Source organism: Platalea leucorodia (genome assembly GCF_965183815.1).
Source record: "Platalea leucorodia genome assembly, chromosome: 8".
NCBI lineage: Eukaryota > Metazoa > Chordata > Aves > Pelecaniformes > Threskiornithidae > Platalea > Platalea leucorodia.
In genome coordinates, this window is record NC_138830.1 from 302,008 (window position 1) to 320,180 (window position 18,173).

Genomic DNA, 18,173 nt, shown 5'->3' on the forward strand with positions numbered 1-18,173 from the left:
CCTCGTGAAGTTCCAATTGCTGCAACACGAAATTTTAGGTCTTCTGGATCTGGAGAACAGAAATAATAAACAGAATTTGAGGTTTCCTTAAAATAAATTGAGGTTAGAGCTGAAGTTAAAGATGCTATTTCAAAACTTATAACTGATGGAACAATTCATGAAATAAGTGTGGAGCAGTAGTTCTTAGGTCCACCGAGGGAACCAAGAACATAACCATCCTTTGGCTCTGAGGAGTGCTAAAAGTTAAAATGTTTCTGTGTATCATTGCAAAGGCCATGGCTGTGTGCACAGGTAGGATGTATGCGCGGTTTCTACGGCCACGCTGTCGTGCCAATGCAAATATCAAGTTTGCATAGGAAATTATACTTGCATATGTCTGTTTTATTGTATTGACTATTAGCTGCCTACCTGGGCAACTGAGTCTCCAGTTTTCTCTACTGAACCTGATGATAGCCAGAGTGACAAATGTAGTTTGCACTACTTGTCTGAAGTAGAGAGTGACCACCAAACATCTGTCTGATTCAACAAGTTTCTGCCACTAGAGTTTGCGTTGTAGCTTGGTAATCATTAGTGGCTTGAGCTCGGTGAGGTATGTTAGTTCACTCTGATAGCCAGCCTAAGTTTTTGACTCCAGAAACAAGTTGTGCCTTGTCCTCATGATTTCTTTTCGGCGCTGCAGGTGGTAGCGGTGCTAGAACAGTAGCAACCCGCTTGTCCTCCTTTGCGTCTGGTCTGCGCAGTAACTTCGGTAGCTGTGGAAAGGAAAGGCATATTTAACCGTAAAAGTTTCATTTGTTTCAGTCAGCTGTAAAAGCAAGTGCTAATGATTGTAAAATAATTTTTTTGGACGAATGGTCCCTTAGGCCCTTGACTGTGCAATTCTCATGAAGGTGCATTAAGGTGGCATATGTATCTGTCTCATGAGGAGAAATCCAGTACTCTGAGCATACCCCAAACATATTTTCCAGCTCAGAGGTGTGCAAGTTCAGGGAAAAATGGACAGAGCTCTTACATGGGTTAGAGTCCAACACGGCTTGGCTTGATGAGATCATGCATAGCAGTGCAGAATCCCTTTGCACCCATGTTTGTTCGATAGTATTGCTTAGGCATGAAGGGTGATACCATTTCCCCCTATTGCTAGATGCAGCTTTCCTGTGCATAAATAGCTCAATTTGAGATCAATGTGGAGGTTAACTAATAGGAACCGGCACTCCTGGAGTGTGCAGGGTACAGCCCTGACCCATTTCCCTACCTTGTGGTAGACACTGCAATTTTGTCTTTACTTAAGGCCTTAAGGCAAGATACCTATGAAATTCTAGTTATTTTATAACAAAATTTGAAACATTATGGGTCAGTTGAAGGTATTTACAGTTTTCTCAGTATTTACAATGTTTCTCAAGCAGTGGTCCATAAAGCAGTAATAGCCTATGAGACTAGAGTACGTGGTCCCCACCCAGCCTGCAAAACCATATTGCCTTGAAAACGACTGGGTAAATCTGAAGCAAATCAATGAATCTGTTTTCGTAACCTAGTAAGGTTTTAGTCAGTGCTTTTGCATTTCAAGCTGCCTGAAATGTGAGTATTTTACTTTCAAATGCCTGGCCAAACCATTTAAAGGAGGCTTTATCAGAAGTGGGATTGATTTATTAATCTCAAAAAGGCCATCCTAAAAAATGTGGAGAATGACAAAATCCCCTTACGGTGGATGCAACACTATAAATATGGTTCATGATATAAAGGGCTAATGTGGTCTGGCTGATTACATGACTGTTGTGTGATATATAAAAAACAGGTAACCAGAGACAGGCAGAGCAGACTTCCCAGCAGGAGCGATAGAAGTGACTTTCCAGTCTTTGTATTTTCCTCTGGAAAGCAGCCCTGAGATGCTTCAAGCTCCTGGCACTAGGCAGCAGAGGAGACGACTTCCATCTATCTATCTCCTCCAATCTCTTGGAGAGCTTTTTACCAAAATACCAGAAATCTGTATTTTTGCCAAAAAACATGGTTCCTGTAGCATTTACTGTGCAGGCTACCCTCCAGGCAGACCCTGGTGTCTGGCTGGTCGGTAGCATGCTAGGCGAGTACATTTCCAGGGGAAAACCTGGGATTAACGGTACCGGTTGTATGTGTAAAGTGGCAGGTAGTTCCTGAGGTAGAGGCGTCTCCAAGCATACGATATTTTTCTTCCTTCTAGCCGTCACTGATTTCATCCTTACCCTAGCGTATGCGCAGGGAGATATTGGACAAACGCACGTGCTGGTATGGATGCCAATAGCTGCCTGCGCTTTACCAGCCTCAGGCTGCGTGCTGCTTGCGGCTGGCCGTACTCCAGTTCCTCTGGACGTCGCTCCCGAGTGTCCTGGTGCTGCGGGTTTGCTTGCTGTAGCCGCGTGGTTACAGACGCTCGCGAAGCGCGGCCCAGGAAGGGAATACTGGGCGTGAGTCCTCTTCTACTTGGAGAAACTGCTCAAACCTCTGGAAGAGCTACCCGGGAAACTTTGTTTGTAAGAGTACGAAAGAGAACATTTTCTTGAGAATATGGGACAACTGATGCATAAAAAAAGTTGAGGGATTTAATGCGATTTTATTTTAAAATCTAATCAGTTATTTGTCCAAAAGTGAATTGGTTACACTCGTGTTTCTGTGAAATAAATCAGGTGTCTTCAAGATATATGTCTCCAAGTTACCTAGGAGCATTGAACTAATATTAGAAATGAAACATCCAAAATATAGTATAAATATTTTACTCTAATTTACTTTCATGTTTTCAGACTTCTGACATCATCCTGTTGCCTGGTTTTGCAATGTATTAAAGAAAGGAAGCCTAATCACCAATTTTGTTTATTTTATAAAAGAAAGCAAAACGGAAATGTAACATAGCCTTGGGAAATATAATCCCCTTTTATTGAGTATTGTTAGTTATTATTAGAAGAAGAAACCTTTTTTGTTTGCCTTCTGGGGCATTTTTAATCTTTTAATTCAGATTTGTAAGTATAAAAATTACAGAAGCAAACAAGATGAAGTTTAAAATGAGCTGAAAAAATAATAGTCCAAGGGATATTTAGGACTTTTAAGCTTATCAGCAAGGCACAATATTGAAGTATGGAGAAATGGCCTCTGGAGGTTTTTTTTTTTTGCGTAGTCAGAGGCATAAACAGGAATATGCAAAGAATACCGTTTCTTCTTTCATGTGTGCTTTGTCGAACTGTTGGTGAACACTATAACTCTCCACCTTTCTTGTCTTTTAGCCACATAATCAATGAACTGATAGAAACAGAACGGGTTTATGTAGAAGAACTTCAAAGTATAATAGAGGTAAGAAACTCCTCCGAAATGACTTCTGGTGCTTCACCTCTCAGTCACCACTGCGGGTGCACGTCTGCTGTGGGCTGAGCGCTCTCACCTCCCACCTCCTGTTTAGAGCACACCGGCTCTGTTAGCAAGCTAGCGCAGCCTCGCAGGCAGAAAACGAGAGGGGAGTTTTGAACATCTTTCCTCAGGGCTTAAAGGAAGAGGCATCTTTTCTGACCCCAGCCCACAGAATGATAAAAGTTGCATGGTTCTCAAAGTTACGGACAGAGGAATAGTTAATAATGTGCCTTTTCAAAATACCCTCAATAAGCCTCAGAAACAGTGCCCTTGATTTCCATGGGGCCAGACACTAAATTTCTGAGAGTGTAGGTTTGGAAAATGATTGAGAAAAAGGAAGGCCCTCTTCCCTCCCTTGTTCATTGTCCCATGCAGTGTCTGAACACAGAAAAGAGCAGCTCGCACTGCAAATATAACTCTTGAGCTTTGGAAACTCGTAGGTTACCAGCATACGCTGTGTGTGTGGAGCCTGAGGTCCCTAGTCTGTGGGAGGACGGAGGCTGAGTAGCGCTCAACCATGCTTGCGTTTGGGTGAGACTTGAAGGACTGAGTAGTTTCTTTTTACAGCCGTGTGGTTGCTTCTTTCTCTGATTTGACCTGTGGGAGCTGACAGCTCTGATAATTGATATATTACTCTGGAGTTTCAAATCTGCACTCAGAATGTTCTCTCAAAGTTTTTATTGAAGATACACAGTCCAGTTTCTACAAGAAACAACCAAATAATCAATCCAAATACCACAGCTCAACAAATAAATCCAAACTAACACTTTTGCAATGAAGCAGTGTAGCAGAGAGATATGTGTCTATTAAACTTAGCAGTTTCCATCCCTACATGACGAAAATGGCTTTTGAATCCTAGGGACAGCATTTCATCTTTTTTGTTAATCCAGTAATCTGTCCATTTGTGCTTAAAAATGTGTTTGCACAGCTATCAATCAGGGGTAAAAGCTCTGGGGAAAAATAGAAGCATCAGAAATAGAAGCAAAGAAGCTGGCACAGGGGGAGCCTTTGTATGCTCTGCTGAGAACAAAAAGCACATAGGCTTTGGGGCTTTTCAGTGTCTCGGACACGGTACTTCTTCCCTGGTAAAAACAACCCGGTTTTATTTTCCACTCTTTGCAGGGGTATGCCTCAGAAATGGACAATCCCAGTTTAGTACATCTGATTCCATCTGCACTCCAGAACAAGAAGGAAATTCTGTTTGGGAACCTCCCAGAGATCTACGAATTCCACAACAGGCACGTGGGAGCTGCGTCCTCGGGGGCTACGGGCATTTCTGCTCCCTTCGCGTGGGGTGCTTTGGCATACTCACACATACACAAGCGGGAAAAGTCATCCTCACTTGGCCTCTGGGGGTGTCCTATAAAACCCATGTGTGGAGAACACCTCTGAGATCATCTATGTAATCTTTTTTGTGAAAGATTATACCCTTTTGTGCATTTACTAGTGATTTCCCCTGGCATTATCCATTTTGAATGTCCCTTGTGGCGAGTATTTTACCACCTCCCTTGGTACACTGGGAGATGTCACAGGACTAAATCCTGATGTTCCTTCTCTGGTAAAACTCCTCCGTGAGGAAGTTTTCTTAGTGTTCAGCTTATTTGTCCTATATTTCTGTTATCACATCAGAAGACATGATATAGTTGATAGCACTTAAGGAATTTTATCCTTCACATGATCATAAACCTTTCCAGAAGCCTCGTCCACAGTGTGGACAAGGTGATCTAGTGCCCATAACTACACAATACCAATTATGAAGGAGATTAACCTCTTTTCGATCCTCTTTCAAAGCACAAAGCTTAGGGCTACTTCTGTAAAATTCCTGCTTTTCCTAGCCTTGATTAAGTAAAACTGGCTGTAGCCAAAGTGAGAATTTAGGAATTCTTTTGGATAATAATTGCCTGTAAGATGTAACAAACAGTTGAACAAAATAAATTTAAAAATCCCTCTTTTGCAAGTTTAAAAATTATGCCAGAGTAGTTGATACATAGTAGAAAAGTTCTTTTCCAGTTTACGTATTATTTTGAAAGAATGTGTCTTCCATTTGGAGCATGACGTTCCCCTCCCTTTGCAGGCCTGGTCTGTCTTTCCCTAAAGGCTTAGTGCATTGACTGCCACTGCAGAAGCCCTTGGACTACATCCCATATTTTCACTGCTTGCTGATTAAGCAACTGCATCTGACAGAGCTTTTCTGTCTTTTCTAGCTGCTCTGAAAAATCCTTATAACCAAGTGGGAAGCAGGTGTTTGGGCTACATATTGGAAACAAATCTCAACAGCCAGAGGAACCAGATGTATCAGATGCTTGTGAGCAGATGAAAACATGATAATATTGGTGACTCAGGCAATCAGCTGTGAACCACATCCCATTTTTCTAAAATATATATATAATATATTTCTTTGTGTGTCAGAATTGTTACCTTCCCCAGTGAATCCTCTTACTACAAAAACGTAGGCTTTAAGCTGCATTTACACAGAAGCTAGCACACAGTGCGAGTGCGATGTTACGTTACTGTTTGCTTTCCTTTCTCCCTCTCAGGATTTTCCTTAAGGAGATAGAAAATTGTATTGAAAACCCCGAGCTTCTTGCCCGATGCTTTTTGAAAAGAGTAAGTAAATCCTTTTGCAGGTTTGTATGAATATCTATGGTCTTATCCTATAGTACTTAGAGATTTACTCCTATCATTTCACTCTGATTGCTTTTGTGAAGGAGGGAAACTCACAGAAGCAGATATTCCCAAATTAAGCCACAGTTAACAAGTGTGTATTCTGAAATCTGAACCTTTACCTGGTTGACTGACAGGAAGAGATCTGTTACCAGTGTTTTACCAACGTATTTTAATCCCTTGTTAAAAAAAAAAAAAAAATCAGTGATCCAAATGTTTGACGTGCTTTTCATATCGGACAAATCTATACCAGCAGTCTGATGTATCCCAGACACCACCCTACTGTGAGTAAGCAGAGAACAGTATCGCAGCAGATTGCTCTGAGTGCAGGCAGTACATCCCGTTCCTGCCTTAGCTCATCTCTCTTTTCCCTGCCCCATTCAGGAGACTTACTCCTCTGGAACTGGTCCAGCAGAGTCTCCCACCTTCCTTGCGTGGGGAAGCCCCACCAGCTCCATAAGACTCTGTGAGGTCGATTCCTTTACTTCTTCACATAATTCAACAACCACGTGGGATTCTCCCCACTTACATGAAGTGGTGAGGGTTAGCTGTTTGTTTGAAAGTAGAGCGAGCTCAGTTTGTGAGAAAGCCCAAAGCCAACAGGCTGTGGTGGCTTTGGTCAAGGCATGTGTCTTTGCTTCCTGTGGCTTTCAGTGCCTGAGTTCTGCAACTCTCTCCTCCGAGAGCTCCCAGGCATGTGTGTGTGTGTCTCCCCAATGAGCATGAACTAGTTCTGTTTCCTGTAACAGGACAAAAGGTGCTTGTTTATATAGCACTCATTCAGAGGCCCTACTAATAAGAAAAAACCTGTTTTGGTGGGTTGCTACCATTTTCGTAGTCTGACAAAACTGCTTGAATAAGATCCTGTGTTTTGCACGGGAAATGAAGAGGCATGAGAAACGGGAAAATCTGTCCTCTCCTCTGTAGTCAGAGGTACCTCCTGCTTCCACTGTATGCTACATCTAGCGTTTGCTGCTTTTCCAGAGCACGTGTTGAATCTTCTTTTTTTAACAAGGTGCTGTATGAAACACAGACAGATTTGGATGAAACACACATACCCCAGTTGTCAGAGGTGTTGAGCACTGCCACATCTCTAAGATTTCAGTGGGTATTATGAACTTGTGATACTTCCAAAGGGTAGGCCCCCAATTTACAAACAGGTCAGGCTGAAGAGCATTCTATGAGTATAAATGTAATGATGAGTCTGCTGTATTATTTTCTGTTTAACAGCAAAGCATTTAGAGCTTGAGTAAATTACACTACTAAGGAATATGTTGTTATCCTAAGATTCAGACGCTGAGCAGGAAAATATTGTGGTGAAATCATTATGCAAAATAGGATAAACGGTCTTCGAAGAATGCAAACCTTTGAAATCCAAGAAGCATAAAATAATCTCTGTGTTGCAAATATCCCTGGATTTGGAGCTAAAGAGAAATTCTTGATACAGAATTAATCCTGTAATTCTGCAGAAAGTTCAAATTCCATGTTTAAATATTGTAGCTTATGTCTCTCTCTGTAAAAACCGCTGTTGAGCCCAGTTCTCCTCAGTACTCTACCAATATGAAATCAGCAGCACTAAAGCTGTAGTTCAGGAGTGAAGTGAACGAAAATTGGTCCCTCCATCACCTTTGCTTATCAGTTTCTATGGCCTAGTCAAACAACAGTAAATCTATTGAATGAGGTTAAATCATGCATTTGCTTTCTCCCTATTTCAAATTTCGCGCTAAGAAAGCAAAAGCCTCTCTCCTGAGATGTCTCTGCTCGCACAGTAGCACCTTTGATTTGAGAACTTGCCCTTATGTTCTGTCTTTAGAAGCCACATAAAGTCCAGAAATTTGTTGTTTCTGTTGGACTGCCTTTAGGAAGCACAAACAAAAGTCTGGTTGTGTGTTTGTTTTCCCCATGATCTGGCAGCTTTTTATGCCTTCCTGCTGAGCAGAGGCTTCTGGCTTGCCCCGTGAGTTATGACCGTGCTTGCTTTGGCATGGGGGAAACTGAAACGGCTGCTGTTCAAGGTGATGCCGAGTTCTGGGAGGAACCTCGCATAGTTGCAGATTCACTTCTCCATTTCTCCTTCTTTTTATGTGTGTAACCGTCTTGCCACAACATCGTGGTGGGCCTGTGATTGGAAACAGACGGATTTTTAGATTCATACTTGAAGAATATTACCCTGTCTGATCACACTGGGACTTTTCAGCCCCAGTTCCAGAGCTGCTTGAAAGCGTCCCGAGAGCTGCAGCGGGACACCCTGGTGCCTGAGTCCCTCCCTCCCCTGCCAGCCATTCCTCTGCCATGTCCCCACGGGCTCTCCCACCTCCACCAGTGCCACCTGGTCAGCTGTCGCCAGGGATGTGAACCCTGCTTCTCAGGTGAGGGCAGAAGCAGTCTGTGGAGTCCCAGCCTATTTCTCCTCCCTGGCTTCTCTCCTGGAACATGGTAGCGGAATCAGGCGAAAGATGAGCCAGAAATGCCCCTCTTGTCCTCCCTCCCACTTGGCCTGATCTTGTTAGGGCATGATCTCCATAGGGACTGAATTACAAGGAAGCCAGCTCAGCTTTGCCCACATGGCAGCTATTATACCATCACCAAGATGCTTGACCTTCCTTGAAGCTTTGTGTGGCAAGGACTGCAGAGATGCTCAGAGGGGCGGGATGTGTACTGAACGCCTTGCAGGGTGGGTCTTCGCGTGCTCTATCAGCAACAAGAGGGACGCTCTGGGCTGACCTGCTCAACATGGGGCTGGGAAGAAGGAAAGCTTACCAAACCGAGGCGAGAATGCCCAGGGAGAAACAAAAGGTGCGTCAGACCGCTTACCAACGTGTGCCAGGTGAGGCGCCTGGCAGGAGTGACTCACTGCGGATTACCGCTGTTTACTTATTCATATTGCTAGCCTTGGAAAAAGAGAAGAATTTAACAGGAGCCAGCAGCTGGGGCATTTGGTCATTCAGGGAGAAAGAAGCATTTAGAAAAGGAAGCTATCTGTGAAAGGACTGTAGCAGCTGACCAGAAACCTGCGAGTTGGATAAAATAACTAAATTCTAATGCGAGTTGGATAAAAGGGCTAAATTCTAATCTGAAGCAAAATTTATTCATAAATTAGCCGTCAAAAAGATAATTGGAACTGTGCATATATGCCATGTGCATGAAAGCGTGCAAAGATCTCAGGATGCAAATCACTGTGGAAAGGAAAAGCATTACAGGAGAGATGGGCATGGTGTAAAAGTACCAGCGAGAGGTCAGAACCTCTGGATATGAAAATAGAGATGTGTGGAACATTTAAAACTGGGATTTGAGTACTTAGGCAAGTAATTATTTCTTAGCATTTTAGAGCTTGATCCTAGTAATTTCATCAGGAATTTCCTATTCCTTACAGTATTACAAAACTTAAAGCTGTATTTAAAGAGGTACGTTTCTGCCTGAGCAGGTGTCACTGATTTAGGCAGGAGTAGATTGCATTGGCAGAGGGTAGTTCCACAATGACAAAGTACTGGTAAATTGTTGATATTGTACCTTTTCTTTAATTTAAATTTATTGGTACTTTTCTCTTACTCCTAACAGTGCTCTCGACTGTTACTGTCTCTGTTCTTCTTGCCCAGTCCAATCAGGTTTCTGTGGGCCAGGAACAAATTGTAATGCTTGATCACGCTTTGTTATTACTTCTAGTTTTGTGGGTTTTACCCCCTGCTAACTTCCCTCCAAGGCAACATGTGCAAACAATTCCATTTGTGTGAAGAAAACTCTGTGCTTATTTTGAAACAGCACCATTAATACTCCACTGAGTTGCAACGGAGCTTTTTGTATTGCATAATCCTTCCCACAGCAAGGTGTTGCATGGCATTGCACTGCTTTCACATCTGATTCATCGGGGTGATGCCAGTATAGGTCTATACAGGAAGACAGCAGCAATACTGGTTTATTCTAGTAACTCTATACAAAAGAAAATGCTTTCCCTGAACCAAGAGTGTATAGGCACTGCCTAGTGGGCTGAAAGCACAGAGGCAAGAGCCGGGAATTCCTGAGATTTATTTCTGGCGCTGTCTTGGATTCACTGAGGTGACGTCCACCAGGATAGGTGCAGACCAAGACGGGAGGCTCCCAGCTGGCCAGGCACAGCCAGCCCTGCTCAGGAACCCGCGTGGCACCGCTCCGCGGCCGCGTGGCTGCAGGGCTCCTGTGCCAACCTGGTGCACAGTTAGCGAGCCGAGAACCTGGCAGAGGAACGCCTGTCTGGCTGCATCCCCCCATGTAGTCTTAAAACACACCTCTCTGGGCTGGGCTTTTATAGAGATTGCCTTTGTTTTCACTGAAGTCAGTGAGATTTTTTGCCATGGACTTCAGTGAGATCACCTGGAGTGTAGTCAAAGGTAAACAGAGGTCAAGTGAATCCACCCACTTCTAATTTGGATAGGACAGAGTTTAAGCACTTTCCCCTGCCTGGCCTAGGACATCAACAAGACAAACTTGCTACTTTTTAATTCATCCTTGTACTATTGAGAGCTAACACTATCTTCCAAGTGTTTTGAACATGTAAACCTTGGCTAAGTGGTGAGTATTTTTAGCAATTACCAGTCTGTGCCAGTATTGTTAACAAGATTTACATTTCTAATGTTTTTTTTGTTTGTTTGGTTGGTTGGTTTTTTTGTTGTTGTTGTTTGTTTTCAAACCATCTATTCCCCTCTCTGGAAGATAACAGTTTTGCAATTAGATTATATGTCTTCCAGTCTGCAGTCTCCTTGCTTTGTGCAAAAACTGAGAGAAAAAAAATCTCACTTTCAGGTGTATTTAACTTTACAGGAATAAAAAGCAAGTTTGGGAGCTTCAGTATATTTTTTACCTACAGAGTTATCACCATGAATTAATTACTTCATGGGTTAGGATGGAAGGTAAGAAAAAGTGTGACCCAAGGCAGATGTGCTGTTCTTTTTTCTTACATTACTTAAACTCTCCTTTTCTTGCAGAAAGAAGACCTCCAAATATATGAAAAATACTGTCAGAACAAGCCAAGGTCTGAAGCTCTCTGGAGACAGTGTGGAGACAGCATCTTTTTTCAGGTGGAGTTTCATTGCAGACTAGCAGCACAAGACCATCAAAGCTTGTTTTCCTTCTGCATCTCTTCTTTCTTTAGAAACCTTAGAGAAATACCCAGGCTTTTCTGCACGCTGCTTATACTGACGGCAGGTGCTGGCTGTGGGTCAGGGTGCTCTCTCCAGGAGGCTGGGTGGGGAGAGTAGCCAGCAGATTTCCTGGGCAGGAGCCTGGCTCCTCAGGCTATAGCCAAACCAAAGAAGCGCTGCCTTCCTTGCAAACCCGAGATGATCGCAATCTCATGAGCAGGGCATGCCAGATTTCGACATCAAATTGAGGGTAAACATTAGCTCCTGTTTAGATATATTTTCACTGTGGCATGAGTAACCTGGAAACTCCTATGCAGATGGAACAAATTTCTCTCTCAATTAATTCACAGACATATAACCTTCAGATGGCCAAATGATAATGATCTTTGTGTCTTGCCTGTGCTTCAAGAAGCAATTGTATTTTTCTTCCCTGTTGTCTCTTACAGGAATGCCAGCGTAAATTGGATCATAAGCTCTCGCTGGATGCTTATCTCTTAAAGCCAGTCCAGAGAATCACCAAGTACCAGTTGCTGTTAAAGGTAAGTTATCCAAGATGGTGCAAAGAATTCCAATGCATAGCTTGTTTTACTTACAGAATTGCATATCAGCATTGTTTTCTGAAGGACTACCTGGAAAGAAATCCTCTCTCACCTCTTCAGCGAATACTTTGTAATGCTAAGCTGTAAAATGGTAACAAACAGTCAAAGAAAGAACTTCTATTTCAGAATAAGTACTGCTATTACTTAGCAGTACTTATATACTTCTATACTGAGCAGCAGGAGTATGTTGTTATTATATATATCCTGCTATAGATACATAAAGTAAGATATTTTATATAGTAAGTATTTTACTGTCTTATTTATTGTTTTATTTATCTTTAAACAGAAATTGAATTTGGCTTTATTGGATCTGTATATGGTCTTACAGTTTGAAAACAGGAACATTGATGCTTTAAATCCTATCTCTGACATCTGTCCCTGTTTAACAAAACTCCTTCAGCTCTCTGAACCTGGTATTTTCCCATGGTTGTGACTCAAACCTTTCAGAAGGAGCCACTCCCTTTTGGTGCTTCTATTTTAAAGACCCAGATGGGAACAAATTGTCTGTAACTTTTCCATGGGATGAATATGTGAACTTCCCTCTCGATTTGGTTGGAACTGTGAGTGGTCTATCCTTGAAATTCTGGTCTGAACTGGGCAACAGGAAATACATGCTCTCAAACCAATGACATTTTGTGAAGATGGTGGCTCAAATTTCTGTCTTCATCTCAGTTCTTAAAAAGAATATTTACTGACCTTCCTTATGGGAAGGTCATGAAGGTGAATTGCATGCTGTTCTCAAGCCTCTGGACTTAATGTAGTGTTGTGTACTGTCATGAAATTTAGTGTGACGTTTGCAATGAAGATTTTAGGCTGCAATTTTATTTGCTAATAGCTACCATGGCACTGGTCAAATGGTGCCAGTTTAAGCCATGTGAGGATCTGGCTGACCATTCGCTTGTGCAGTATTTCTGTGACCTGTTTATTGTTTGCACAAAGCTGTAGAATCCAAATATTGACGGGGGATATTAACAAGGATGCAACTCCACTGATGTAGATTTACATCAACATAACCCAGAAGTAAATTTGGCTCTAGTTCTTGAAACTGTTCTGTGACAAGGGAGGAAATGTCAAGGTCTTCAGAAGAGCAAGAGTAAACCAGATTCTACATTTAATTTGAAATACGACTGTAAATAAAACCAAGATTAGATCAAGGAGTAAAATTCTCAGGCAAAACAGGTTGCAGCCATTGGGGCTGAAGCTGGTCAGACCAGTTTTGTACTCAGCAACAACACATTGGCATGCACATTTACTTTGTCAGGGATTATGAGATCTGTGAAGATGGTGCACTCTTCCCCTGGCAGCAGGAGCATTTAAAAGTGTAGGAGAATGGGGGTCAGTGAAAAACTGGTAAGAAACAAGTGCCTGAGAAGCTGCGTGCCTTGAGTGATCGGCAGACTAGTTTTAAATTCTGGGTCACAATTATTGCAACCCTCTGGTTTCAATCAGTTTAGCTAATATGGAAAAGCAGCATGTTCACTATACAGAGAGCAGGGATCCATCCTCATCCTAGAAATTGTGCAACAGGTACTATAGGGATGCATCCTGCTTTTACCTTCTAAGCCCTGGTCACACAAGCACTTGAGGAGAGACTGCTGCTGTTTGGGATTTGCAAGAACTACCTTTTCGCAGCCCTGCTTTGCAGGAACATAAGTGCCTCAGCTTTTGGATTAAATGATTTCCAAACTCAAAATGTGCCTGAAAATGATATACCTGAGTGAAAACCATGTCGGTGGCCACCCCTGCTGAAGGGATCTGGTTTGTACTATAATGAAGATTTCTAAAGTTAGTAGAGTCTTGATTCATTCCTAGGTGTATTTCTGGAGCACAGTTTCTGCTGACATTGTAGTCAGCATAAGGAAACAAAACTAAACTCGCTTACTGTAAAGTTCTTAGTGAGATACTATTATTACAAGAATTTATTTCTTAGTTTCTTCACAGCTTGCATTTCTGAAGTGAAAATTGCATCCAGCCAAACACTTCTTTCATTTCACTGGTAGATATATAGGGCAGGGACCGGTCAATAATGATGAATAAAATGGTTATTTGGTTCTGAATTCTGTCACTGGAACTATTGTCTCATTAACAACCAATAAACTTACTCTTTCAGCTGATTAATGGATGCAGATTCCAAGCATCAAAATCACAGGTCACTATATGTGACAGTAATCAGTTATCTTACTACTTTTGGTTACAGTCATCTTACTTTTTCTGTTTAATAGTAGGAATCCTGATTGGCTTTGGTTTCAAATTCTGTGGTGTAGTATTGGGATCTTCCAGCTGCTTTGAGATTCATGTCTTCTCAAGACTGTACCAACCATATGTGGGTCTGTATCTGTTAACCTTTTCTTTCCTAGATGCTTTTAGCAAAGATGTAGAGTCTGATTCTGATCTCGGGTGGATACTCATTAGCAGTAACTGCTTTCTGCACAATACAGTGGGGAAAAAACAATCTGTGCATCTGAATCAGGTTCAGGGCTCTTCTGTAGGCAGAGGAGCAAGAGGCAAGGCAGTTAATTTCATTTAAAATGAAGACTTTAGTGTCTTTCAGGATTTGCATAGGTTATAACCGTTGTTTACAAGAAGAGAATTAAGTCCTGAGCTATGACTAGAACTTTTCAAGCAAAATATACATATAGAAACAAGAAAAGTCATCCTTGTAAGGAACTGTACTGGGCTATGTAAGTAGTTGGTCCTAAATATTTGGAACTCTAAATAGGATCTCTGTATGTGAAGTGATTACAGAAATGGAGCCCTCAAAAGGTTTTATTTGTTTCTTTGCTTTGGGCACATTCTGCTTAACTTGTCCAGAACTTTGTCTCTTGTTCCTTGTGCAAGGGTTGGAGGATGGAATAACTTCCCTTATTTCAAGCAGAATATAATTGATGAATCTTTGCTAGAGGTCAGCATTGTTCTTCAAAACTACTGTCTCTCAAAAAAGGTTTTCAAATTTGCAAATGTAGATCTGTAGATTGTAGTGCAGAGGTAGAGAATATGAGGTGGGGAAGATTACTATTAATCATCTGGCCTATTTCCCCCCTCAAAAAAAGTAACAGCTGAAAAACCTGTCTTATAGATTAAAGAAGTCTCATTTAATTTAAGGAAGAGGGATTTGTGAGGTGATTTGACCATAAGTCTACAAGCATCTACACAGGCAGTGACTTCTTCCCATGCAGAATTTCTTTACCTGACAAGAGCTTACTAAGACCTGATGAGTAGAACATCAAACCTGCCAATTCAGACTAGAAATTAATTTGTATTTTTAACAGTGGTAGTAAGTACCTTGTGGAAAAAATTGCGAAGGGAAATGGTGAATTCTCTAACACCTGAAATCATTATATTAAGATTGAGTTTCTCTTCTAGCAGATGTGAGGTAAAAAAAACCTGGATGTAGTTCTGCGACATGCAAAAAGTTCATTGTAAGTATGTCAGAATGGTCCTGTCTCACCTTAAATGAACCCACAAAACTTGAAAATGTCCAAAAGGTCAAAATGTACATCCTCAGTGACAATCCTGGTGAATGTCCTGTTTGTTTGTTTTCCTTATAGTTCTGCTACTTTGTCTATGCAGCACAAATTTCAGGGAGGATTGTCTTATGGTGGCTTCTGGTATAAGAAGTTTTCAAGTAGTTTTCATATTTTTTTTTAATCAGGAAATGCTGAAGTGCAGCAAGAATTCAGAGGGTACTGCTGAATTGGAAGAGGCCCTGGCCACAATGCTTGATATCATCAAATCAGTAAATGACTCCATGCACCAGATAGCAATCACAGGATATGAGGTATTATTTGCTCTTGCTCTTACTCTGGTCTTGACTCATCCGATGTTCCTCTCATCACTGATCGTGCTGTGTCCATGGCTGGTACACCTTGCAGGAGCCTCTGCCGCGTTCTCGAATGATGCCAGTCAGTGGCATGTTGTTGACACGTAGTTTTGGTCACCACGTACTTGTCATGTGGAGGTGGGGGTGTGAATGTGGGGAGGAAGTGGGACAAATGCAGTCCTTCTGAGTAATCACACCCCAAACCCATTTGTAGGTGAGAGGTAGTGTGCCAGACGTAACTTAAGAAATATGCTGAAACTTTGTGACTGCTATGCAACTCAAATGTTTCCAAATCTTTTGGCTTCCATTTAAAGTGGGTAATAGAATCCATCCCAGTGACTGGCAAACTCATTATCTGAAATGTGAAATAACAGCGACAATACAAATCGAAGGCCACAAATGTATATATCTCTCTGCTGAAGCTCCACTGAAGCCATGTGACTTTGAAGAACTAGTGTTGCCTGCATGAAATGAGCCCTTAAATGAGAAGTGGAAGTGATTGACACATAAAGGAGAAACAAGCCTGGCGAAATGAGGCCTGAGAGTGATGTGGTTGCTCATTTTGAAATAGCCACAGGGTGCAAATGTCAAGGAAAAAAATGTCCTGAGAAGCTGGGCTCAAAGAATTGTGAGATCGGAGTAACAGCGTTTAGTCTGGACACCAGAAAACCAGTGTTTTGTGCAGAATGGGACTTCCTGAGAAAGTGCTGGGGTCTATGCTGGCTGTGTCTGGGTGGGAACGGTTATTCTGTGTTTTGCAGGATGGAGTGGCTTCAGGAGTTTTAATTTCTATAGTTCTCTCTTTTGTGCAAGTGCTGCATCTGGTAGCAGAGGAAACCATGCCCTCTGTCAGCATTATTTATTATTTTATAAATTAATTTAACTGCTTGCTCGGCTGTATGCCCACTGCTTTACACAGTTGGAGATGCTCCTGTGGATTGTGCGTTACGTTTGAAATGAGAACATGAGTTCTTACCCTGCAGTAGCTGTACTGGGTTGAATGCGAAGCAGTGGCCACCTTGTTGATATTAGTAAACACATAGACTGTGGATCGGAGAAATACCACAGGTCCTAAGCATAACTTAGGTCTGCCAAACCTGACAGACTTAAGTAAAGCATACACTTTACCCCAGCCTTCTGCACAGCTATGAGCTACAGCCATTATGAATTGATCAGTGGGGACTTGCACTCTATGTCTTTGCACCAAGAGCTGGGTTCAGATTAAGAATATAGCATGAAGTTTTCATGCTTAGTTTAGATTAGCAGTATCTTTTTGATATGATTTCCATCTAGTTTTCAGTTTTTCCAAGTTTTCTCACGGTAGGAGAAGCCTACTATATTCAGATTTGTTGGCTGAACAGGAATAGTTCATTAGCTTTTTAATTTCTCCAACATACAAAGCCAATCCAGCATCTGACTGTTTCTGCCATTGAAAGCTCTTAAAGAATTCCCTACTAATATCTCTTCTGATGGAGCAGAAATGCTATATATTTTTGAATCTTCACTGAAAAAAATCTTAATTTCAGTAACACAAAAGAAAACACTGGTTTTAAAATGAAATATTTTATACTGATGTAATTGGGTGTCAAAAAGCATTGTCAGCTAGACATTTTATTTAAATGTACAGAGACAAGCCAACAGTTTAAAGTGACTTACTACAGATGAGAATTTGTCCAAATATGTTTAAACTGCTACTGATAAAACTCTTGGGACCTCTAAAGCTGAATGGTAAAATAATTTTAATTCTGCATGTTTTATTCCTATTTGTATCTCCTGAAAATGAAAACAAACCTGATTGACTTTAGTAATCAGTTTTCCTTTTAATTTTCCTACTCTTGGGAAGCTGTTTTGTTTTATTTAAAGCCAGTGGCAAAGCTTGTGTTCAGAGATTCATTTTTAGAAATTAGAAAGTCTCTTTAAAGCCTGGATATTATTATTGCAGACTTGGACCACTCAACACGGGCATGGGAAGCTCATGGGTACAGTGCGTCTTTTACTTCCCCAGTTTCCCCTGGTTCTGATTCATCCCCAAAGAGAAAGGCAGCTTTCCTCCTGTGTTTCCCAGTTTAAACGTATGTAGTTACAGAAGCTTTACAAAAATTTGTTTTTAAACAGTTCCGCAAGGGACGGGCAGAAGAGCTGCTCCAAGAAAGGTAACATATTATCCTGAGCAGAGGGCATCTATCCAGATTCCTATCCATATAAATGTTGAGGTCATCCTTTTGCCTATTCCTCACTTTCAAATCTCAGTAGTTTTGTACTCAGGAATTCAACGTAGCATTCCTGTTCCTTTTCACCTTCTACTTTTGAATTTCCCAGCCTTCCATGAAATGCCAGGTAGTAGCTCCAAGGACTAGAGTTTTGCCTCTGCTTTGTTAGCTGAACCGAAAGGCAGGACAAAGTGGAACATGGCTGCTGTGTAGCCTGATGCTGACAGCATTCCTGAGATGGTTTGTTACGTGATTATTAAATGGGGTGAAAGTGTGAAAGAGGATGAACCCAATAATTTCTCCTCCCTGTTCCACCTGTCCCAGGTGCTCAGCTGTGATGCCAAATAAACACCTCCCACAGCTCATGAAACTGCACCAGGCATGATAGAAATACTTG

At 41.7% G+C, this 18,173-nt stretch overlaps 1 protein-coding gene across 1 annotated transcript in view; it reads left to right on the forward strand.

Annotated features, from left to right (window-relative positions):
- The window catches only part of MCF2L2 (MCF.2 cell line derived transforming sequence-like 2), a gene marked incomplete at both ends in the record, with an annotated part of 155,881 nt that overhangs the window by 108,227 nt on the left and 29,481 nt on the right, over window positions 1-18,173 (forward strand). Inside the window, 6 exons of the mRNA XM_082319538.1 lie at window positions 3,249-3,315; window positions 4,492-4,607; window positions 5,907-5,976; window positions 10,992-11,084; window positions 11,594-11,686; window positions 15,399-15,524. Coding sequence (XP_082175664.1) covers window positions 3,249-3,315; window positions 4,492-4,607; window positions 5,907-5,976; window positions 10,992-11,084; window positions 11,594-11,686; window positions 15,399-15,524 — 565 coding nt within the window. The remainder of the gene's footprint in view (window positions 1-3,248; window positions 3,316-4,491; window positions 4,608-5,906; window positions 5,977-10,991; window positions 11,085-11,593; window positions 11,687-15,398; window positions 15,525-18,173) is intronic.